General features: G+C 48.8%; 1 protein-coding gene and 1 pseudogene across 1 annotated transcript; one reads left to right on the forward strand and one right to left on the reverse strand.

Moving 5' to 3' along the window:
• The first annotated feature begins 377 nt into the window (after window positions 1–377).
• On the forward strand, window positions 378–2,825 carry LOC120315054 (ubiquilin-1-like). Its single transcript, XM_039358726.1, has 2 exons — window positions 378–475; window positions 631–2,825. The coding sequence occupies exon 2, from the start codon at window positions 675–677 to the stop codon at window positions 2,469–2,471; it is 1,797 nt and encodes a 598-aa protein (XP_039214660.1). The 5' UTR covers window positions 378–475; window positions 631–674; the 3' UTR covers window positions 2,472–2,825.
• A 13,812-nt stretch (window positions 2,826–16,637) lies between these two features.
• LOC120315045 lies at window positions 16,638–18,128 on the reverse strand (annotated as a pseudogene).
• Between the last annotated feature and the right edge of the window lie 6,755 nt (window positions 18,129–24,883).

Here is a 24,883-nt window from a genome sequence, read left to right on the forward strand (position 1 = left end):
AACAAACCCAACTCCCTTCTAGCACTGAAGAGGCTACCTAGTTTGGGCCATGAAACGTCAGCAAGAAAACAATCAAACTCCGAGAGCACCAAGGACCCTTCATTTCAACCGTGAGCTACAAATATTCCACTTTATAACTGACTGGGGAGACAGGCAAGGTCCTTTCCACGAGTCATCCATGGATCTGTGATATCAGGAGGTTGTGTGGTGCAGGACCGGACTAGCAATGCTCCAGAAGCAGGGACCGAACGGCCCTGAGTGGGTGGAGGGCGATGGCCAAACTTCCCGAGGACAAAACCCCTGGAGATGTGGCCCACCAGCTGTGTCACAGATCTCTGTGATGTCAGCAGTGAGATCACAGTCCAGCCAAGTTCAGGGAGAAGACATGTCCAAGGCAAGACAAGAGGGGAGAAAAGGAAAATGAAGGAACCCGCCAGGTTGTGAGCCAGCGGACGAGAAAGGCAACATCTCGCTGGTATGTGTGATCTGGCCTTGGCTGGTGCTGAGACGCAAGGGGGCAGGAGACCACTGGCCCCTTCCCACCTCCTCACAAGCACCACCGCCCCACTGGAAAGAGACTTCCTGCTTCCCTCCTCCTCGTTCTCCCTGAACCTCTGCTCTCTTCACAAGGTCCTTCATCACCCTCCGACCGCAGCCACAGCCTCTGAGCGGCCATGTCTGAGAGCAAAAGAGCCCCCGGGGCTGCAAACCACAGAAGCCGGGTCGTCAGAGTGACTGTCAAGACCCTCAAGCGCAAGGAGCAATTTGAGGTGGCCGACAGCACCCGCGTCCAAGAGTTCAAGAAGCTGATTGCTGACCGCTTCAAGACGCCCCCTGAGCAGCTGTCCCTCATCTTTGCCGGTGAGATTCTCAACGACCAGGATAGCCTCGTGCAGCACAAGATTGGCGACGGCTCCAAAGTCCATCTCTTCATCAAGTCTCAGAGGAAGCTCTCAGGCAACCTAGGGGACAATCCCACTACGCCCACCGCCTTCCCACCAATGCCGGCAGCTCGAGAGATCTCCTCGGAACACAGCCTGGACCTCTCGGATTGGAGCAGCCAGCCTGAAGACCTGATGGCCTCCTGCCACGAAATTGTTGCCCAGACCACAGAGAACCTTTTGCTCCAGATGGTCACGCTGAACCTGGACGCCTCTGCCTTGAACAGCAACCCGCTTCTCCTGGGCTTCCTCCTCGGGGTCACCGGCATGAACGTTCTGGACCTGAATGCCCAGGAGGTTTCTGACTTTGTCAGCGAGGCCCAGGAGCAGGATGCGACCCGGCAGGAGCTCATCATTGAAATGATGCAGCACCCCTTTGTGCAGAACCTCTTTGGGGACCCCGAACAGGTCAGGCAGATGATTCTGTCTGTGCCTCAGATGCAGCAGCTGGCTGAGCAGAACCCAGAGATCAACCACATCCTTAACAACTCCGAATTCCTGCGAGAAATGATCGACGTGGCCACCAGCCCGGCTGTGATGGATGAGATCATCAGGAACCACGACCGAGCCCTGAGCAACCTGGAGAGCACCCCAGGCGGTTACAGCGCCTTGCAACAGCTCTACAACGACATTGAGGTCCCAATGCTGAATGCGGTGCAGGCCCAGTTCCAGGGCAGTTCGTTTCCCCCCTCAGACACGAAACCTTCCCCCGAGGGGAACAGCCCCCTCTCCCGGACAGAGAACAGGGAGCCTCTGCCCAACCCGTGGGCGCCCCAGTCGAACAGCAGTGGTGGTGACAATATATGTAACGGTGACATCAGCAGTGCCGCCGGTAACAGCGCTGAGCAAGGTTACATCCTGCTAGCGTTGGGCCCCGGAGTCCGGCCAGGACCTAGCAAGACTGAAAGCATCCAAAACATGGTCCATCAGCTCACGGACAACCTGGAATTCATGCAGAACATCTCCAATGCCCTGGCGAAGCCTAATGGCCCCACTCAGATGTTCCTCAGTCACTGCAACTCCCCGGTGAGAAATGAGGCACCTCCACCTCAAGGGTGGACCCAGCAGCTCCCGTCCAAACTGGCCAAGTCAGCCTCTGCCCTGCTGCTGACCAACCCCCGAGCGGTCCAGGCTCTTCTCCAGTTGCAAATGAGTCTGCTGGTTCTCACCAGGGAAGTCCCTGATTTCCTGCAAGCCTTGACAGACCCAGATGTTGACCCAGAAAGCATGGAAGACTCTGACGAGGGGGAAAGCCCGTCTTCGGAAGCAGAGAGCTTCATCTCCATTGAAGAAAGCTTGGAGCTGGACAGCAACGCATCCAAAGCAGATGATGGCGAAAAGGAGGAGGAGGAGGAAGAGGAGGAGGAGGACATGGAACAGCAAGGTCCAGAGGGCCTTTACCAGATCCAGTTGGAGCAGCTCAGAGCGATGGGCTTCCCCAACCAGGAACTGAACCTGCAGGCTCTTGTGGACACAGAAGGAGATATCGGTTTGGCAATTGAAAAGCTAACAAACTCTCGTGCATCCTAGCTACAGATTTACCTTTGCCTCTTGTAGGGTCATCTGACACACTAAAGTCAGCATGGTGGATATAAACTATGCCTTGGTGCTCCTTTCCTCTGGTTGAGACCCTGGGGGGTGAGCACGCTTTCTTGCAGAGGCCACTGCCACCCCCTCGCCTCTCCGGGTCTTGAATTTTTGAAAAGCAGCATTTTAAGGTGGGAGTCTGCTTGTTGCAAGGCCAAGAGATGTCCTCCAGCCGCCATGGTTGCCTCCCTTCCAGGGCTGCCATGTAGCTGCATCCCCTGGCTTTCTTCAGTAGCATCTCCAGCCACTGAGACAAAAGATGCAGGAAAGTAATCAGTGGTGCAGCAACAAATGTGGGTCTCTCTCTCTCTCTCTTTCTCCGTCTCCCTCCCTCCCTCCCTCCCTCCCTCCCTCTCTCTCTCTCTCTCTCTCTCTCTCTCTCTCTCTCTCTCCATCCTGATTACTGTGGTTTATATTTTGCTTGAGTTTTTTGTAGAATTTTGTATTATGTCTTTGTGTTGATGAGCTGTGCACTGGCCTAGAGGTGTTGCTCTCACCTCACAATCAGGAGGCTATGAGTTTGATCCAAAACAGCGGCAGATATTTTTCTTTCTGGGTGCAATGAGCAATTGTCTGTTGTGAAGTTTGTATAGGCATCAGGAAGGGTAAAATGTTTAGTAAAATAAGAAATGGATGGTGGAAATTTTGGCTGCATTGCCAACTGGTATCTTGCTCCTACGTATACAGGTAACCCCATTTATTTAGCGAGATTTCACAAAAACGAGATTATTCAGAAAGGGCATTTATAGTAGAAATTCAAAACTGCGATCAAAAACAGGCCTCAGTAGCCATGTGACTTGGATTCAGTCTCGGCTGCTGTGGTGGCCATTTTAACACTGTGACTTGCCTGGGCCGGTTCGGGCCTACGAAAAGCCGGAAGTGGGGTTTGTTTTGGGGGGGGCTGGTCACATGGCCAAGCACGATCAGGCCTTTGTTTTTGTTTCCCTGGAGCTGCCTGTGGAACATCTGCTGCTTGCTGAGCTTGAGGACTGGGCTTATAGAGAGCTAGAATTACTTCTGTATTTTAGAATTACTTTTGTATTTTAAAATATTTTTTTGGTTACTCTATAGTACTATGCTGTATAATAATAATATTTTTTATTTTGCGGTCACAGACCCAAATACAAGTGCAACAAAAGAAAACACAAGAAAAATACAATCACAAACAATTAACACCAGAAGCCTTGGCTAAGGGGAATTACAACGTTCTCCTCTAATAGTTACAGCTCTTAAAAGAAATTTAGAAACCTAAGAAGTAATATAGGAGAAGCCATCCCCTAGACCAGGGGTAGGCAACCTTGGCTCTTTTATGACTCGTGGACTTCAACTCCCAGAATTCCTGAGCCAGCCATGCTGAGGGGAAAGGGAGAGGTTTCCAAGCTGAGCCAGGCTGACTAAGGAATTCTGGGAGTTGAAGTCCACGAGTCATGAGGGGGCCATAGTTCCCCTGTGCTGGCTCAGGAATTCTGGGAGTTGAAGTCCACGAGTCATAAAAGAGCCAAGGTTGCCTACCCCTGCCCTAGACAATAGAGGGATCAATTCCAAGGAGAGGCAATAATTTAACTCTGGCTGTATTATACATAGGGCAGTATAATAAGACATGCTCCACAGTTTCAACTTCAGCCCTATCACAGGGGCATAGTCGCTCACTAAACGGGAGCCTCTTGAATCGCCCGTCGAGTAGCGCTGAGGGCAAGACATTGAAACGGGCCAGGGAAAAGACTCTTCCATACTTGGGGATTGTTGAGTCCTTGGCGAAAAGCAGACACGAGAAGCAGTTGTAGTTCTCAAGTTTTCGTTTATTCTGTGTTCAGCTTACAGGTGAAGGCTTCAGCAACGCCCAACAGCTCCCAGCCTCTTATATAGGAAATTCCCAGGTCAATGTGTTACTTTTCCCGTGCCAGCACCCGCACGTGCGCACGGGCGCTGGCGACAGCCTGTCTGGTCCCGGGCAGCTTGCACCTGCCCGGGACTGCCTGCAAACGCCCCGAGCCCGTTTGCAAGGCTCGGGACATAACACCCCTTTCCCCCGGGCTAAAACTACTACCAACATACAATCATTTCTTAATGCAATGTTCTACTCCCCAGTGCTCCTACTGTTTACTGGCTTTTGTTCAGCCAGCAATGTTATGTAATCCTCTAAGTACTTAGGAGATTTCCTTGCTCTCTGTGACCTTTTTAGCTCTGGGTTTCTGACAGGTGTTCCCTGACTGAAGGGAGACGTGAGCCTGTTCTCCTTATCTTGCCTTGGTGCCTTCCAAGGACTGTGCCCCAATGCCTGGCCTGCTTGCTCGCCCACCGGGCTCGCCAGGCCAGGGCTTCTGTCACCTTGTGACCTGGTTGACCTGCCTAGCTGTAGGCCCTCAGGCCCCTTGAAGTGATAGCCACTGCTAGGCGTCTCTGTAGAACCTCCTAGGTCCGTCCAAGACCTGTCAGGAGGCTGTCCATTCCCTAAGCCCCTTTCTGTGTCCAGGCTTGTGTGGGTTTCTGTACCTTCCCAAAACTCAGTTACTCCCTGATTTGGGCTAGAGGTGTTGCGGTCGGGACTTGGTTCCTCGACCACCTCCCTGTATGTTTGACCCCCTGTAGGACTTGGGGTAAGGTCAGGCCAACTCTGGGGATTATGTGCCAGCTCTCTTGCGGGGTATGATTTATTGGGATGCTCCCGGGTATCCTCCCTGACTGGAGTACTGCGTTGTGCAGGTGAATAGTGATTGTACTCCCGGGGTGACTCCCTGGCTGGAGTAGGCGTGAATGCCTGGTAGTTGGATAGGCTCTTAGAATTCCTGTTTGGGGCACTCGTGGAATCATGGAATGGGCCGTTTGTGGCTCCCTCATTGGAGGTAGGCAGCAGCTCGTGCCCCTCCCTTTGCTCTAAAGGGTCCCCCTCCCCCCCTGGAAAAGGCCCCGGAGTCTCATCTGGAAGATCCCGCCTAGGGCGGAGTTGGTCGATGTGCCGACGCAGGACACGACCGTTGTCCAGGGCTACCTCGTAGGATAGAGGACCTGTGACCCTGGAAATAGAAGCGGGGACCCATGTATGACCAGGCCCATAATTACGAGTCCAAACTGGGGCACCCTCAAGTAGTTGTCTAGGTGCCCTAGGATGTGAGGTAGATGAAGGCAGTCTGTCCGGATGCAACCGGTCAAGTTTCGTAGTAAGTTTGCGCCCCCAGCGAAGTTCAGCTGGGCTTCTCCCTGTAGAAGTGGACGGTGTGGTGCGATAAGAAAGGAGAAAGTCAGCCAACCTGTGATGCCAGTCCCCATAGGTGAGTCTCTTCAAGGCGTCCTTTGTGATGCGGACCATGTGTTCAGCCATACCGTTGGTGGACGGGTGGAAGGGTGCAGACGTGGCATGACGAATCATGTTAGCCTGTAAGAAAGCTTGGAATTCGGAGGAAGTAAATTGAGGGCCGTTGTCAGACACGATGACATCTGGGAGCCCGTGTGCAGCAAAAATCTCCCTCAGTACCTGAATAGTCTTTGCAGCGGTGGTGGATGAGACAGGTACAACCTCAAGCCATTTTGAATGACTGTCAACGAGGACCAAGAAGAACTGGCCCTGAAAGGGCCCAGCGTAGTCAATGTGCACCCTAGACCATGGGGACTGTGTATCCTCCCATCTATGCACAGGAGCTTGGGGCATCTCTGGGCGAGAGCGCTGGCACAGGTGGCATGCATGCACCTTAGCCTCAATGTCCTTATCTAAACCAGGCCACCACAAGTGGCTGCGCGCAAGGGCCTTCATGCGAACAATGCCAGGATGACCCTCGTGGAGGGACTCTAAGATCCTAGTCCTCATTGAGGTGGGAATGACAACTCTGTTTCCCCAAAGCAGACAACCCTGAGAAGTGGACAACTCGTTCCTTTTGGACCAGAAACTCTGAAACTCAGGACTAGGGCAGTGCTCAGGCCTCACTTGGGTAAGCTTACACCTCTTCCTTTCCAGACGATGTAAGGCATCCCATCCTCGTCGCCAGTGTTGAGTCCTTGGCGAAAAGCAGACACGAGAAGCAGTTGTAGTTCTCAAGTTTTCGTTTATTCTGGGTTCAGCTTACAGGTGAAGGCTTCAGCAACGCCCAACAGCTCCCAGCCTCTTATATAGGCAATTCCCGGGTCAATGTGTTACTTTTCCCACGCCAGCACCCGCGCGTGCGCACAGGCGCTGTCGACAGCCTGTCTGGTCCCGGGTAGCTTGCACCTGCCCGGGACTGCCTGCAAACGCCCCGAGCCCGTTTGCAAGGCTTGGGACATAACAGGGATGGTTAGAGTATAGAAATTTGAGGCCATCCTCAATTCTTAATTATTTTGTTGTTGTTGTTGTTAATTGCGAAGTTGTGTCCGACCCATCGCGACCCCATGGACAACGTTCCTCCAAGTCTTCCTGTCCTCTACCATCTTCTGCAGTCCATTTAAATTCACACCTACTGCTTCAGTGACTCTATCCAGCCATCTCATTCTCTGTCGTCCCCTTCTTCTATTGCCCTCAATCTTTCCCAGCATTAGGCCCTTCTCCAGTGAGTCCTTCCTTCTCATTAGGTGGCCAAAGTATTTGAGTTTCAACTTCAGGATCTGGCCTTCTAAAGAGCAGTCGGGGTTGATCTCTTCTAGGACTGACCGGTTTGAACGCCTTGCAGTCCAAGGGACTCGCAGGAGTCTTCTCCAGCACCATAGTTCAAAGGCCTCAATTCTTTTGCGCTCAGCCTTTCTTATGGTCCAACTTTCACAGCCATACATTGCAACTGGGAAAACCATGGCCTGGACTATACGCACTTTTGTTGGCAGGGTGATGTCTCTGCTTTTTAGAATGCTGTCTAGATTTGCCATAGCTTTCCTCCCCAGGAGCAAGCGTCTTTTAATTTCTTGGCTGCAGTCCCCATCTGAGGTGATCTTTGAGCCCAGAAAAATAAAATCTGTCACTACCTCCATTTCTTCCCCATCTATTTGCCAGGAATTGAGAGGGCCGGATGCCATGATTTTGGTTTTCTTAATGTTGAGTTTCAAGCCAACTTTTGCACTCTCCTTCTTCACCCGCATCAAGAGGCTCTTTAGTTCCTCTTCACTTTCTGCCATTAGAGTGGTATCATCTGCATATCTTAGGTTGTTGATATTTCTCCCGGCAATCTTAATTCCAACTTTTGATTCATCTAGCCCTGCCTTTCTCATGATGTGCTCTGCATATAAGTTAAATAGGCAGGGCGACAGTATACAGCCTTGCCGGACTCCTTTTCCAATTTTGAATCAATCAGTGGTTCCGTGTTCGGTTCTCACTGTTGCTTCTTGACCCGCATATAGGTTTCTCAAGAGACAAATGAGATGGTCTGGTACTCCCATCTCTTTAAGAACTTGCCACAATTTGTTGTGATCCACACAATCAAAGGCTTTATCATAGTCAATGAAGCAGAAGTAGATGTTTTTCTGGAACTCCCTAGCTTTCTCCATGATCTAGCGTATGTTGGCAATTTGATCTCTAGTTCCTCTGCCTCTTCGAAATCCTGCCTGTACTTCTGGTAGTTCTCGATCCACATACTGCTGGAGTCTAGCTTGTAGGATTTTAAGCATAACTTTACTAGCATGTGAAATGAGTGCAATGGTGCGATAGTTTGAACATTCTTTGGCATTGCCTTTCTTTGGAATTGGAATGTAAACTGACCTTTTCCAATCCTGTGGCCACTGTTGAGTTTTCCAAATTTGCTGGCAAATTGAGTGTAGCACTTTTACTGCATCGTCTTTTAAGATTTTGAATAGCTCAGCTGGAATACTGTCACCTCCACTAGTTTTGTTGTTGCTCAGATTTTCTAAGGCCCATTTCACTTCACATTCTAGGATGTCTGGTTTGAGGCCAATGACCATCTCATTGTGGTTATCTGGGATGTTAAGCTCATTCTTGTATAGTTCTTCTGTGTAGTTTTGCCATCTCTTCTTAATCTCTTCTGCCTCTGTTAGGTCTCTGCCATTTTGGTCCTTTATCATGCCCATCTTTGCATGAAACGTTCCCTTCATATCTCCAATTTTCTTGAAGAGATCTCTGGTCCTCCCTATTCTGTTGTTTTCTTCTATTTCTTTGCACTGTTCATTTAAGAAGGCATTCTTATCTCTTCTAGCTACTCTCTGGAATTCTGCATTCAATTGGGTGTATCTTTCTCTTTCTCCTTTGCCTTTCGCTTCCCTTCTTTCCTCAGCTATTTGCAAAGCTTCCTCAGACAGCCATTTTGCTTTCTTGCATTTCTTTTTCTTTGGGATGGTTTTAGTTGCTACCTCTTGTACAATGTTGCGAACTTCCATCCATAGTTCTTCAGGCACTCTGTCTATCAGATCTAATTCCTTAAATCTATTTGTCACCTCTACTGTATATTCATCAGGAATATGATTTAGTTCATACCTGAGTGGCCTAGTGCTTTTCCCTACTTTTTTCAATTTAAGCCTAAATTTTGCAACGAGAAGCTCATGATCTGAGCCACAGTCAGCTCCTGGTCTTGTTTTTACTGACTGTATAGAGCTTCTCCATCTTTGGCTGCAGAGCACATAGTCAATCTGATTTCTATGTTGACCGTCTGGTGATGTCCATGTGTAGAGCCGTCTCTTGGGTTGTTGGAAAAGAGTGTTTGTTATGACCATCGTATTCTCTTGACAAAATTCTATTAGCCTGTGCCCTGCTTCATTTTGTACTCCAAGGCCAAACTTGCCTGTTATTCCGGTTATCTTTTGGCTTCCTACCTTAGCATTCCAATCCCCCATGATGATAAGGACATCATTTTTGGGTGTTAATTCTATAAGGTGCTGTAGGGCTTCATAGAACCGGTCAATTTCATCCTCTTCAGCACCAGTGGTTGGGGCATAGATTTGGACTACTGTGATATTGAATGGTTTGCCTTGGATTCGAATTGAGATCATTCTGTCATTTTGGGGATTGTATCCCAGTATTGCTTTTCCTATTCTTTTATTGACTATGAAGGCTACTCCATTTCTTCTGAGGGATTCTTGCCCACAGTAGTATACCTGATGGTCATCTGAGTTAAATTCACCCATTCCTGTCCATTTTAGTTCGCTGATTCCTAAGATGTCGATGTTCAGTCTTGTCATCTCTTTTTTGACTACGTCTAGCTTGCCTTGATTCATGGATCTTACATTCCAGGTTCCTATGGAGAAAAAATCTTTACAGCATCGGACTTTCCTTTCACCACCAGATATATCCACAGCTGAGCGTCCTTTCGGCTTTGGCCCAGTCGCTTCATTCTTTCTGGCGCTACTAGTACTAGCCCTCTGCTCTTCCCCAGTAGCATATTGGACACCTTCCGACCTGAGGGGCTCATCTTCCAGCGTCATATCTTTTTTCCTTTTAGTACTGTCCATGGGGTTTTCATGGCAAAGATACTGGAGTGGTTTGCCATTTCCTTCTCCAGTGGATCACATTTTGTCAGAACTCTCTGCTATAACCTGTCCATCTTGGGTGGCCCTGCACGGCATAGCTTATAGCTTCATTGAGTTACGCAAGCCCCTTCGCTACGACAAGGCAGTAATCCATAAAGGGGTCTTAATTATTAGAATGGCTAAAGATCAAAGGGGAGCAGTTTTTTTTGGCTCTGGCTTACTGTGCTGTATTTTTTGCAATTACTTTGGGAACTGCTATGCTTTTTATTGTTTTGTAAGTATGGCAGGGGTCTCCCAACTTGGCCCTTTTATGACTTGTGGACTTCAACTCCCAGAATTCTTCAGCCAGTGTGCCTGGCTGAGGAATTCTGGGAGTTGAAGTCCACAAGTCATAAAAGAGCCAAGTTTGAAGACCCCTGAATTAATGAATTTGATTTTAAAATGTTGTAATATTGAGTCTGATTCATTTGATAATTACGAGCCTAATGGGCAGGCTCTATTAGGCTTGTACCTCAGGGACTACCTGTACTTAATCTGGATGTGTTTAGTCTTTTTATTGTTTCAAAATATTTTTAGTATTTTTGAGTATTTGTGCGTCTATGTCTCTCTCTCTGTGTGTGTGTGGTATGTGTGTGTGTGAATTGTAAGCTACCCAAAGTCATTGACTGGGGCATCTATAGAAATTGAACAGACAAACAAATAAATCAAACTTTAAGATGGGAAAATAGTGGCAAGAAGCCAGGGGCAAATAAAAGCCGGGCATCAGAGCATCTTCCTGCTTCCTTCATCACATGGAAGTGAGAGTTGGGTATGTTGTTGAAGGAAAAGTCTTCATCAGGGTCCAGTCCAAGCTGGGAATAAAGAACATGGCGACTGCTTTAGAAAGAAGGTTGCAGTTTATTGAAGAGGAGAGCCAGACAGGAAGATGGCTGTGGAAGAAAAGAGAGTGAGCACATGTAGGGAGTGGGTTTTTATACCCTCTGGAGCTCTTGAGGTTGTTTCCTGTTCCTGTTTGAGGCTTTGTATTTCCTGTGTCATGCATTTTGACCTGAGTCTGAGTGTGCCCCTTTGGCATCTCTGGATTAATCCTATTATGTCCTGTTTTAGAGTTTGGGTGGAGTATGTAGATTTTAGGTGTCTTTGTCTTCTATGGTGAACAAAAGCCAGTAAACAGTAGGAGCACTGGGGAGTAGAACATTGCATTAAGAAATGATTGTATGTTGGTAATAGTTTTAGCCCGGGGGAAAGGGGTGTTATGTCCCGAGCCTTGCAAACGGGCTCCGGGTGTTTGCAGGCAGTCCCGGGCAGGTGCAAGCTGCCCGGGACCAGACAGGCTGTCGCCAGCACCTGTGCGCACGCGCGGGTGCTGGCGCGGGAAAAGTAACACATTGACCCGGGAATTTCCTATATAAGAGGCTGGGAGCTGTTGGGCATTGCTGAAGCCTTCACCTGTAAGCTGAACACAGAATAAACGAAAACTTGAGAACTACAACTGCTTCTCGTGTCTGCTTTTCGCCAAGGACTCAACAATCCCCAAGTATGGAAGAGTCTTTTCCCTGGCCCGTTTCAATGTCTTGCCCTCAGCGCTACTCGACGGGCGATTCAAGAGGCTCCCGTTTAGTGAGCGACTATGCCCCTGTGATAGGGCTGAAGTTGAAACTGTGGAGCATGTCTTATTATACTGCCCTATGTATAATACAGCCAGAGTTAAATTATTGCCTCTCCTTGGAATTGATCCCTCTGGTTCTAATGTTAGTAATTTGGTTTTATATTGTCTAGGGCAGGGGTAGGCAACCTTGGCTCTTTTATGACTCGTGGACTTCAACTCCCAGAATTCCTGAGCCTGTCCCCCGCACAGGGGACAAAAGAAGCAATAGAAAGACACGTTGAAAGCCTCTCTCAAGTCCCTGGATATTAACACCCTCTCTTGGGAACTTCTGGCGCATGATCGACCGACGTGGCACACCTTGGTGTACCAAGGTTGCCAGACATATGAACACAGAAGGACAATCTTGGCACAAGAAAAGCGAGCACTCCACAAAGCCAGAGCTGCAAATGCTGAAGTAACAGTGTCTACATTTCTTTGCTCAGTATGTGGCAGAACATTCTGTGCTAACATCGGTCTTATTAGCCACCTACAGACACATCGTTGATGGCCCAAAACCCACAAGATGTCAAGGTCTTAATCTAAATCGATGGACGAACAACAAAAAACACTTTGACCTGAGTCTGTGTGTGCCCCTTTGGCATCTGTGGGTTAATCCTATTAGGTCCTGTCCTAGAGTTTGGGTGGCGTATGTAGATTTTAGGTGTCTTTGTCTTCCTAAGCTTTCTAGCTGGAGACCTCAAACCTTCCTGAATGGATTATCACATCTGCATTTCTACAGAGCTGGTTTCTGCTTGGGGGAGGGAGACTTGAGGCTATTAAGAAAAACTGGGCATGCTTTTCTGCCTCTTTAAGATCCTTTGAGGAAATATAATATACTTCCCTTTTGATATTTCCTTCTCGGGGGCTGGGGTGACTTCCCACAATGTTAAGAGAACTATGAAAGTAGCAATAGAAGAGAATTATTTGGTACCTTCCAACTCTATTAGTTGGTACCTTCCAACTCTATTGTTCTTATTATTGTTGAAATGAGGCATCCTTGGTGCTCTCTGAAGTTGACTGTTTTCTTGCAGATGTTTCAACATCATCATCAATGCTAGGAGAGAATGGGGGGAGGAGGAGGAGGAGGAGGAGGAGGGAGGGGGTGGAGTCCAGCTTGGTGGTTTTCTTGCAGACATTTCATGACCCAACTAGGGAACTCATCAGCACTAACATTATCACTAGCATTGATGATGTTACCTAGTCGGGTCATGAAACGTCTGCAAGGAAGCCACCAAGCTCAGAGGGCACCAAGACCCCTCAACTATGAAAGCAGGTTGGTGGATTTCAGGAGCAACAAGGAGACCCCCAAATCTCTGGTGCAGAAGGATAATGGAAAGAACACAGAGAGGATGGCTAGTATGAGAGGAGGAACTTGCGTTGCTTTGATCCTTGTGAGAATAAATGAAGAAATAGCCAAAGAAACAGAACAGCAGCAACATCCTTTGTGAACACACAGCATATCTCCGTGAGGAAAGTACCCAAACTGGGGCTGCCTTCTCTCTCCAGAGTCCTCTTCTCCATCACTTCCCCAGAGGAACCTCAGGGGCGGCTGGGGCTCCCGTCCTTCAAAGCCCTGGACTCAGAGAGCGCTTCGAGAGGCCCCCTGAGTGAGGCAATGCCAGCTGGGAGACCCCCAAGCACTGCTGTCATTTCAGGACTGTGATGTCACGGCCATGATGCACCAGTGGATTTGGGGGAGCAGGGTGAACATTCCCGGTGGGGGGGCCAGGAAAGAAAGCGCGGGCCCCTGGGTTGGGAGCGAGGCCCGGGCAAGGCCTGCCTGCTGAGGGGGCTCGGGGCTCTCGTAAAGCAGAGCGAACCACCCGGGAGCCTCCCCAGGACCACCCGTGCCCCCCTGGCCTCGCCTGCCCTTTGGCTAGGAATGGACGGGTGGGGTTACCCCAGCCATGAGCAATGACCCCAGCGCCAGCCCTGTGGAGAGCAGCAGGGAACCCAGAACCATAAGGGTGACTTTGAAAAGCTCCGGGAAGACCCAGTACTGTCAGCTAGCCGAGAAGAGCACCATTGGGGAGCTCAGGAAGGCGGCCTCTCACCATTTCTCGGTCAACAAGGAGCAGATGCTTTTGATATTTGCGGGGAAAATATTGAAAGACCAAGAAACTCTTCTTCAGCACGACATCCAAAATGGAGGCGTAGTGCACGTGGTGGTGAAAAGGCCAGAGCTCAGACACAACCATGCCCCACAAACACACCCGGCAGCACCAGGCTGTAGTGCTCCTGGCCCGGCTGCCGGGGTCTCTGAGTCTCCCGGAGAGGTTAACATGCAACCGTTGCTGAGTAGCATCAGGAGAGACCTGATGACCCTGCTAGACCTTTTTAGTGAGTTGCCTCAGCACTTCCAGCATCATCCAGAACTCATGTTTCAGGTGGTGAGGAGTTCCACCGTTCAGAGTTTGCTCTCCGACGAGCGCAACCCTCTAACTGTCGCCTTCATCCTGGGAGTCTCCAGCCTGGTCAGCCTGAGAGTAATGCAGTCAAGAGACGAGAAGGAGGTGTTTGGTGACGGGGAGGTTGCCGAGGTTCTGGAGAAAGCTTTTGTGCAGAACCTCCTCGCCAACACAAAGGAGATGGCCCAGTTCGTGTCAGAGAACCCAGAGCTGAAAGCATTTGCCCAGGAGACGCCACAGTTTGGCAGGCTGTTGAGCCTCAGTGGCTTAACTAAGATGATGGTCATCTATAAGAAGCTCCCGCAACTGGCGGGCACTGTCACGCCAGGCATGAGCCTTGAAGCGGACCTGCTGGATGATCTAGAGTCCTTCCGCCAGTTGTTTGTTGACATCCGCCAGGTCGTCTCCAGTCCAGAGGTTCAGGATGAGCTTGAGGAAAGGATGCTGAGGCACACCCTTGAAACCAGCCCTTCCTTAATCCGACTTGCTAAAGAAAATCCAAGCGTTGGCCACATGCTGAGCAATCCGAAGATTGTGGGAGAAATAATCAGGTACATCCGGAAGCCAGAAGTCAGGCGGGAAATGGACAGACACTGTGATCGGATCCTGAGCAACCTTGAAAGTTTCCCAGGAGGCCATAACATCTTGCAACGCATGTATAAGGACATTGAGGAGCCCATCTGGAGTGCAATGGAAGAGCAGCATGAAAATCCTTTTGCCACACAGGGTGTGAGTCCAGCTTCAAATCAGGCCACTCTGTCCCCTGGACTAGAGAACAGAGCCCCTCTGCCGGACCCCTGGGTCTCTCAGCAGCCGCCTACCGGGCCTCAGGGGATGGGCCAGGCCAACCGCCAGAGAGGTGCTGCCGAAGTGGGAAGCCTCTGTCCAGAGAAAGTGTCAAAGGGGGCCCAAGTGGATTTTAGTTTAGAAAGCGGTCAAGCGGAGGGCTTTCTCCTACCCGAAGTGTCAAATGCCAGCCCAGAGACTCCCGCCTCTTGCTTGCAGGGTGGGAAACCCCCAGCAACAGAGCCTCCATCCTCGCAGGCTCCGGCAGTCCAATCTCAGGATCTGCAGGAATTACCTGGCCAGACTAATGCAAGCCCAAGAGAAGGGCTGAGTTCTCAAGAGCTGGTGGAGACAGAAGGCAACCTTGAAACATCGACGGAGACTCCACCTGGCTCCAGTCTTCCCTAGTTCCTCTCTATGAGATTCCCACTCAGCTCAGGGGTCTTTGGTAATGGCAGAAGCCTATCAGGCAACCAAGTCATTGCCCATGCCTTTCCAAGACTGGGGACAATAAAGAACATTCTTTGTGGACCAGCGAAATGCTGTGGACATAGTATACTTGGATTTCAGTAAGGCATTTGACAAAGTAGACCACAACCTATTTCTTGGTAAGCTAGAAAAATGCAGGATAGACAGCGTCACCACCAGATGGATTTGTAACTGGCTAACAAACCATACTCAATGAGTAGTCCTCAATGGCACTACATCCACATGGAGAGAGGTAAGCAGTGGAATATCACAAAGTTTCATCTTAGGCCCAGTACTCTTCAACATCAATGACTTAGATGAGGGAATAGAAGGGGAACTTATCAAATTTGCAGATGATACTAAGCTGCAGGAATAGCCAACACCCTAGATGATAGGCTCAAGGTCCAAAAAGATCTTGTCAGACTTGAACAATGGGCCCTATCCAACAAAATGAGTTTTAATGTGGAGAAAAGCAAGGTTTTACACTTAGGCAGAAAAAAAACCAGGGTACAAGTACAGATTCGCTGAAACCTGGCTCAAAAACAGTCACTGTGAGAGGGACCTTGGAGTCCTAGTGGATGACCATTTAAACATGAGCCAACCGTGTGCGGCGGCAGCCAAAAAAGCTAGTACAATCCTGGGTTGTATAAACAGAAGCATAGAATCAAAATCACATCAAGTCTTGGTACCGCTTTATAAATTCTTAGTAAGACCACACCTGGAATATCGCATCCAGTTTGGGTCACCATATTATAAAAAAGATGTTGAAATTCAGTGCAGAGAAGAGCAACAAAGAGGATTAGGGGACGAGGCTAAACATATGAAGAACGGTTGCAGGAATTGGGTTTGTCTAGTGAAAAAAAGGACTAAGGGTGGCATGATAGCAGTCTTCCAGTATTTGTGCTATCATAGAGGAGAGGGAGTCAAGCTATTCTCTAAACCGCCCGAAGGCAGGACAAGAAGCAATGGATGGAAACTAATCCAGGAGAGAAGCAACCTAGAACTAAGGAGAAATTTCCTGACGGTGAGAACAATTAATCAATGAAACAGAAGTTGCCTTCAGAAGTTATGGGTGCTCCAACACTGGAGGGTTTTAAGAAGAGACTTGTCTGAAATGGTACAGGGTTTCCTGCTTGAACAAGGGGGTGGACTAGAGGACCTCCAAGTTCCTTCCAACTCTGTTATTCTGATTTCCCCCACATATTTTACAAACAGAATAATTGTTGGAGAAGGGCTGGCAGAATCAAAAGAGGCATCAGCCCAGAATCCCTACGTAGACACACGCAAACTAAGGCCAACCTCCCTTGAATTCCATTGACCCCTCTCTAACTCCAAGCAGGTCTCTCACCTGAGTTGAGAAGTTTAGCAATAAATCAGTTTAATTGGACCTTCACGTGTGGACCTGGTCTTTTACACCTGACAGTAATATAAGATCACAACTATTTATTTTGCAAAAGATGCTGATTATTGCAATCAACCCAGGAAGATTGTCACATGAGCTGTTTTATGTCCCAATTGTTTCTTTCACATCCTCTTTTCTCCCTTGTCCATCTCTTTGTTGTCTTCTTTTTTCCAATTCTCTTCCCCAGTCCGCCCATAAGCCCCCAGTTCTTCATGGCTTCATTGCCCAATTCTGACCCAGCCTCTTTTGCCAGGAAGTTGTGGGCACTCCATCACTGGAGGTTTTTAAGGAGAGACTGGATAGCCGCTTGTCTGAAATGGTATAAGACCTCCTGCTTGAGCAGGGGGCTGGACTAGAAGACCTCCAAGGTCCCTTCCAGCTCTGTTCTTAATTGAATTGAAGTGTCCACTTTATTTACATTCCACAAGTCTCTCTCATCCCTTCTGCCTCTGAGTTGCAGAGTTCAGGAGGCCAACACAATAGATTGTCCCTTCTGAACGTCTGCAGCATCTCTTCTGGCATTCCAGGAGAGAGAGGCTCCACCTCAAGAGCCAAACGATGTTCGGTCTCCCTCCCTCTTAGATGGTCTTTGGTGAAAAGAGTTTGCACAACGCCTTGAGTATTTCTTTCGTTTTGATGCTGTAGATGATGGGGTTCAGTAGCGGGGGAACCAGGAGGTAGATGTGGGCCAAGAGGGAGGGCACCAGAGGGGACGCACGCCTGCCGAATCTTACACCATGGAGAGGCCGATCATCGGGGTGTAGTAAACCACCACTGCAGAGATGTGGGAGACGCAGGTGTTGAGGGCCTTCAGGCGACCAGCTCTCGAGGTGATGCTCAGGACGGTCTTGAGGATCATGGTGTAGGACAAGATGATAAAGAGGGCATCCAGGCCAAAAGTGCGGAGCAGGACGAAGAGGCCGTAAAGGCAGTTGAGGGTGGTGTCTGCACACGGGAGCCGGATCAGGTTGGGGTGCAGGCAGTAGGGGTGGGCCAGCACATTGGCCCTGCAGAAGGGCAGCCTCCTCATGAGGCAGTGGGAGCAGCAAAAGGATGCTTTTCACAGCAATCCCCGAGCCTATCAGGGCGATGTGGTGGCCGGTCAGGATGGAGGCATACTGCAGCGGGTTGTAGATGGCGACGAAGCGGTCCAGGGCCATGGCCCAGAGCACCCCGGAGTCCATGATGGAGAAGCAGTGGATGAAGAACATCTGGCTGAGGCAAGCGTCAAGGCCAATCTCCTGCACACCGAAGAGGACGACGCCCAGCACGGTGGGGAGAGTGGAGAGGGACACCTCCAGCTCGCTCACCGCCAGCATGGAGAGGAAGAGGTACATGGGTTTGTGTAACTTGCGGTCCTTCACAATCACGAGCAGAACGCCGCTGTTTCCCAAGAGGGCAATGGCGTAGAGGAGGCAGAAAGGGAGGGAGGCAAACGGGCTTCTTGCCTCCAGTCCTCGGATGCCGACCAGGAAGAAGGTGGGAGAGGGGGCACTCCGGTTTCTGAGGGGGGGCATGAGTGTCTTTCTGCCCCCCCCTCCAGCACCTGCAGGTACATGAAAGATAACAATTAACACGGAGTCTATGTTATTGAGGGTTTGGTCTGCCTAGGACAGTGATGGCGAACCTTTTAGAGACCGAGGGCCCAAACTGCAACCCAAAACCCACTTATGCATCATCGGGTGCCGGGTGGGCGTGGCCCATTGGGTGGGTGTGGCTACAGTGGACTGGGTGAAACTAAAAAGTTCAATCAATCAATTCCAACTTTGCAAGATCTTTTTTTTCCCACGAGAAGTTGAAATTGACTGATTGATTGAACCTTTTTTTTTTTTTGCACACGGCAGTGGTGGCCTAAAGTGAAAAGGTTTTATAAAACCCAGCTGAAGGCCTAGGACTGGGGCGATGGCGGTGGCGTGCGTGCCCACAGAGAGGGCTCTGAGTGCCGCCTCTAGCACCTGTGCCATAGGTTCGCCACCACTGGGCTAGGAGGCAACACAAGGGGGGAGAACATGCTGTGATTTTCAGTGGCAGAGCATCACTTCAGCAACAAATGTTGGATGAAATCAGGAAATCGGAAGGTCAGACAACTAGAAAAACAAATGTCCTGTGTGATTACTTGTTGGCTGCTAGAGCTTGTGGTCTCTTCCCTCACAAGTCACAATGCCGTGCAGGGGGACGTTCCCTTCCTCTTCTCTTGCCGGGGGTCCCTTGGCCTGACCCAGTGTGGGCCAGAGAAAGCAAAGGCCGTGGTGTGTTCTAGAAGAGGAGGCACCCTGAGGGCATCTGGACTTCTCCCTGGGCTTACAGGAGGAGACGGGCTTCCTGAGTCTTCCTTCCTTCATTTCTCCCCTGGCCTTCTTGGAGCCAGAAAAGCCTGTTCAAGCCTGGTTAAAAGCAGAGGACCCTCAAGAGCCAGCCCTGTCCGTGGTCCTGAACAGAAACCCTCCCTTGCTGGATGGGATCCCGTCCCCCTCTGGACTCCTATATAGGTTTTATGCAGCACTTTTATGAAATGCCTGTCTTTTGCACAATAAGTCTCCCAATTCCTTGTGGATTACCATTATTCTTGTTGGAAAATGGCATAAATCGTACCTCCCCCAGCTGAATAAAAGCAGATGATTTAATAATAATAATAATAATAATAATAATAATAATAATAGTAAATAATGACAATGAATCATGCCCTTCATCCTCACAGTGACATTGACAGACTTTATCTAGCAAGGCAAATAGGTGGGTGTGGAATGCTACAAGTACATCAGATGGTTGAAGAAGAAAAAATGGCTTTGGAAGAATATCTGAAGAACAATGATGAAGATGCACTGAAATTAGTATATCAGGAAGGCTTACTAACTACTGGAGAGACCAAACTGGCCTACAAGAAAGACCAAATGAAGAACAGAATAGAGGCATGGAAGACAAAGCACTACATGGCCAATACATGAAAAAAATAGCTGGGAAAGCAGATAATAATAAAACATGGCAATGGCTAAGAGCAGGAAAATTGAAGAAAGAGAACGAGGGACTAATTCTGGCTGCACAAGACCAAGCCTTAAGGACAAATGCATACAAAGTCAAAATTGAGAAGATAGCAACAGACAGTAAGTGCCGCCTATGCAAAGAAGCTGAAGAAACAGTGGACCACTTGGTAAGCTGTTGCAAGAAGATTGCACAAACTGATTACAAGCAGCGGCATGACAAAGTAGCAACAATGGCGCATTGGAAGATCTGCAAAAAATATCATTTGCCTGTAAGCAAAAACTGGTGGATCATAAAATAGAGAAAGTCATAGAAAATGATAAAATTAAACTGCTCTGGGACTTCAGAATTCAAACAGACAAGCACCTGCAACATAACACCCCAGACTTAACAATTGTTGATAATAAAGACAAAAAAGTCTGGATAGTGGACGTGGCAGTGCCTGGAGACAGCAGAATAGACGAGAAAGAACTGGAGAAGATAACAAAATACAAAGACCTACAAATAGAAATAGAAAGACTGTGGAAAAAGCAAGCAAGGGTAGTACCAATAGTAATAGGCTCCTTGGGTGCAGTCCCAAAACAACTGGAGCACCACTTGAACACCACTGGCATTGACAAATTCGCTATTAGTCAATTGCAAAAGGCGGCCTTACTAGGAACTGCTTCCATCCTGCGACGATATCTGTAATACCAACAAACATCCACATCTGCCTATCCCAGGTCCTGGGTAAGGACTCGATAGGTAGACAAAATGCCAAATCCAGTCTGAACATCTGGCTGACTGTGCGATGATTGATAATAATAATAATTGGAAGGGACCTTGGAGGGCATCTAGTCCAACCCCCTGCTCAGGCAGGAAACCCTATACCATTTCAGACAAATGGTTGTCCAGTCTCTTCTTAAAAGCTTCCAGTGTTAGAGCATTCACAGCTTCTGGAGGCAGGTAGTTCCACTGGTTAATTGTTCTAACTGTCAGGAAGTTTCTTCTTAGTTCCAGGTTGCTTCTCTCCTTGATTAGTTTCCATCCGTTGCTTCTTGTCCTTCTCTTTGGAGAAGAGCTTGACTCCATCTTCTTTGGGGCAGCCCCTGAGATACTGGAACGCTGCTATCATGTCCCCCCCCTCGTCCTTCTCTTCATTAAACTAGACATACCCAATTCCAGCAGCCTTTCCTTGTATGTTTTAGCCTCCAGTCCCCTGATCCTCTTTGTTGCTCTTCTCTGCACTCTTTCTAGAGTCTCAACATCTTTTTTACATCGTGGTGACCAAAACTGGATGCCGTATTCCAAGTGTGGTCTTACCAAGGCCTTGTAAAGTGGTATTAACCCTTCACGTGATCTTGATTCTCTCCCTCTGTTCATGCAGCCCAGCACTGGGTTGGCCTTTTTGGCAGCTGCAGCCCACGGCTGGCTCCTGTTTGTAGAAGAGCAATGAGTGAAAGCTGCTTTTCTAGATGGACCCTAATATCTGACGGTGCAGTTCAGAAGCTCCCGGGGTGCAGAAAGGGGTGCCCCAGGGACAGATCTACAGCTGAGGGGCACAGAGGACCTACTGGGGCCGATGCCAGGATAGGGGTGGGCAATGCTCTTGGTGACCCCAAGAATGGTTGTGGGAATGTGGTCCTTGTTGAGGGTCCTCTGCGTGGTCCGTGAACCCGGAGAGGCCTCCAAGCCCTCTCGATCCAGCAGCCTCAGTAGAAGTTCTGGTTCTTTGCCTCCTCCTGAGGTTTTCTAGGCACAGCAACCTTGTGGGGAAAGAGGGAGGAAAAAGAGGAGGGGGCTGTGGGGCAGGAGCAAACCTTTGGCATTCTGCTGCAGCAAGGAAGGGGTTAAAGTCGCTTTCCGCAGGAGGAAGGAGGCAGACAAAGGAAGGGGGCGACATTTAGAAGTTGACACTGGACATTTTTAGAGGAGAGGCAGCCAGTATTACACAATAAAAAGAATGGCATCCTGCGTCTCCTCTCAGGAGCAGCTTTGCATGGTTTATTTGACAATAAAGTTGCTGAACAGCCAAACACAGGAAGACGTTTAGATCAGTGTTTCTCAACCTTGACAATTTTAAGGCATGTGGACTGCAACTCCCAGAATTCCACAGCCAGCAATGCTGGCTGTGGAATTCTGGGAGTTGCAGTCCACATGCCTTAAAATTGTCAAGGTTGAGAAACACTGGTTTAGATGATCCTACGCAAAAGGTGTGAGTCTCCGAACTAGCTTGCCAGTGGTCTTGGATAGGATTCGCACCTCACACGGCGTCTGCCGGGACTCACTCTACAAATGGGGTACAGCGTCCTCCTTTTCAGTGTGACTGTGGGGGGCTGCACACCAAACTGCTGATCACATTGTGAACGGCTGTGAGCTGAGGGCATCTACCTGTCCAGGATCTGATTCCTTTTCACATAAATGAGGTTGCACTTCAATGGGTAGATGGCATAGAGTAGAGGTAGGCCACCTTGGCTCTTTTATGACTCGTGGACTTCAACTCCCAGAATTCCTGAGCCAGCTGTGCTGGCTCAGGAATTCTGGGAGTTGAAGTCCACGAGTCATAAAAGAGCCAAGGTGGCCTACCCCTGGCATAGAGACATTGATATTTGAATATAGATCTTTTTCGCATACGTATTTTACTCTATTTTTTTTAATCTAGGGGAAATGTTTATATTGCAAGTCTATGTATGGTGTGCCCTACGCTAAATAAAATAAATATACAGCTGAGTGTTAAATGCACAGTTTGTGAACAGCTGCTTCTCTGGCTCAATGGGGCAGAAGGTGGTTGCAATGTACAGGACAAGACAGCCTGTGCTGCTAGCAGAAGCAGCCTTGAAAGAGGCAGGATAAGCACCCCAGTTCTATCGTGGCTGTGGAGGGGGGGGGGAAGCAAAGCTACACTGGCTTCTCCCCAAAAGATACATGGAAGAAACGTCACTTCTGGCCAGCTTTACCACACAGAGAGATCACCAGAATCTTTCCAAAGTTAAAATAAATGAAGGGTTTTAGGGAGAAACACCCCACCATCACCCCCTTTTCTTTTCTTTTTTTAAATTTTTTTTTATTTTTCCAAACTCTCCCCCATACATATACCATGGTATTTATCAGATGTTAACATGCATTCTTTTTACATTCATATATAAGATACTTTTAATAAAATGAAATAAATACATACACATGACTTTTGGTGTTGCTTGCCCATTTCCCCTTTCACCGTATCCACGGTCCTTCTTTTCTACCTTCTTTCTCCCTTTTTTCTCTTCCCTACTTCCCTCTTCTTCCTCTTGTCTCCTTCACCACTCTCCTCCCCTTTCTCACCATTTCTCCTCTTCTCCTCCAACCTTCCTACTTCCTTCTCCCCTCCTTTACTCTTTTCTCTCTCCACTCCTTTCTTCCCTCTCATCCCTCTTCAGATGCAATTCAGGGGTAATGTCCGAGCAACTCCTCTCTCCAAATTTCTCTATCTGTATTATATACAATAAGATTAATTTTCTCTTACATTAATACTTCTATTTATCTAACCTTCTCGGTATATACTTCTATAAATATTTATACAACCTCCAGTTATTCAATACTGACCATCACCCCCTTTTCAATCCTAAGGGTAACTCAAGTGGTTTCATACTTCTTGGAAAAACTGGAGAAGCAGGTGAAAGACCCTCACCCCGTGCTTCCCCCCCCCCATGGAGTTTTGAAGCTGTTTCTTCAGTTGATGGAGTCATCCCTATGGAGAGGTTTAGGGGACGCCCCAATCTCCTCTTTCGCTCCCCTGTCCCAAGTATCTGAAAGGGGCAGAGACGGACCAGCCATGAATCTAGAGCCAGCCGAAAGAAAAGGCAGGAAGAGCTCACCGGGTCATGTGAAGAGAGTGACTCTCTGTCTGGTCCTGGCACTAGCTGCGTCTTGCCCGTCTCCCATCTTCCCTGCAGCCAGGCCCTTCTTCTTACTTCTCACATGTATCACACCTTGTCCCCAGAAGACCCCTCCCTCTAGCAGCGCTGCTCAGAGGCACAGCAGCCTGGCTTCCTCTAGAGTCTCCTGGGGGGGGGCTCCCCCCAGGCCGGGACCTGCCTGTGAATTGCCCAGGGCCAACAGCTGGGACCGCTCTGCGCCTCTGAGCTTTGGGAGCTGAGGGCAGGAGATCTTAAGCAAAGCTCACCTGGGACTGAGCATCCGGCAGGCCTCAGGGGGTCCTTACCTGGAAGATGCTCCTATGCTGGAGAGAGGAGTCTTCCTTTGAACAACAGGTAAAGTGAAGAAGCTCTTTGGATGAGAAACAAAATGTTTTCAAGGGGAAAAACCAAGACGGTCCAGTTGCCATCATGTCACCCCTAGTCCTTCTTTTCTCTGGAATAGCCAGACCCAAACCCTGCAGCCCTTCTTCCTATGTTTTAGTCTCCGGGCCTTTAATTATCCTAGTTGTTCTTCTCTGCGTTTTTCCCAAAGTCTCAACATCTTTTTTGTAATATGGTGACCAAAACGGAATGCAGCATTCCAGGTCTGGTTTTACCTAGATTTTATAAAGTGGTACTAATATGTGATTATGATTCTATGCCTCTGTTTATGCAACCCAGGATTGTATTAGCTTTTTTGGTTGCTGCTGCACACGGCTGGCTCATGGTCAAGGGATCACCGTCTAGGACTCCAAGGTCCCTCTCACAGTTGCTGTTTCTGAGCCTGGTCTTGCCTAATCTGTTCTTATATCTTTGATTTTTCCTGCCTAAGTGTTTTAAAACTTTGCTTTTCTCCACACTGAAACTCATTTTGTTGGTTAGGGCCCTTTGTTCCAGTTTGTCAGGATCTTTTTGAATCCTGAGCTTGTCTTCTGGGGTGTTGGCTACTCCTGCCAGTTTGGTGTCATCTGCAGATTTGATGAGTTCCCCTTCAATTCCCTCATCTAAGTCATTGATGAAGGTGTTCAGGAGGGCTGGACCTAAGATGGAGCCTTGTGGTACACACTGCTTGCTTCTCTCCAGGTGGATGTGGTGCCCCTGAGGACTACTCGTTGAGTATGGTTTGCCAGCCAGCTACAGCTCCATCTGGTAGTGATGTTGTCTATTCCAACATTTTCTCCAGTACTTTCCCAGGTTCAATGGGAAGCCTCAACACCTACTTCAAATTCAACAGGAAAATCTATAAGCAAGTACAAGGCACCCCGGTGGGATTCCCCATATCAGGCCCAATAGCAGAAGCAGCCATGCAGTGACTCGAATCCATAGCCCTACCCACCACCCAACCAAGATTCTGGACACGCTTATGTCAATGACTCCTGTGTCATCATGAAACGTTCCCAAATTGAGGAAACACCCCC

Source organism: Crotalus tigris, unplaced genomic scaffold, assembly GCF_016545835.1.
Source record: "Crotalus tigris isolate CLP2741 ecotype Arizona unplaced genomic scaffold, ASM1654583v1 scf7180000019065.834497, whole genome shotgun sequence".
In the NCBI taxonomy this organism is placed as follows: Eukaryota; Metazoa; Chordata; class Lepidosauria; order Squamata; family Viperidae; genus Crotalus; species Crotalus tigris.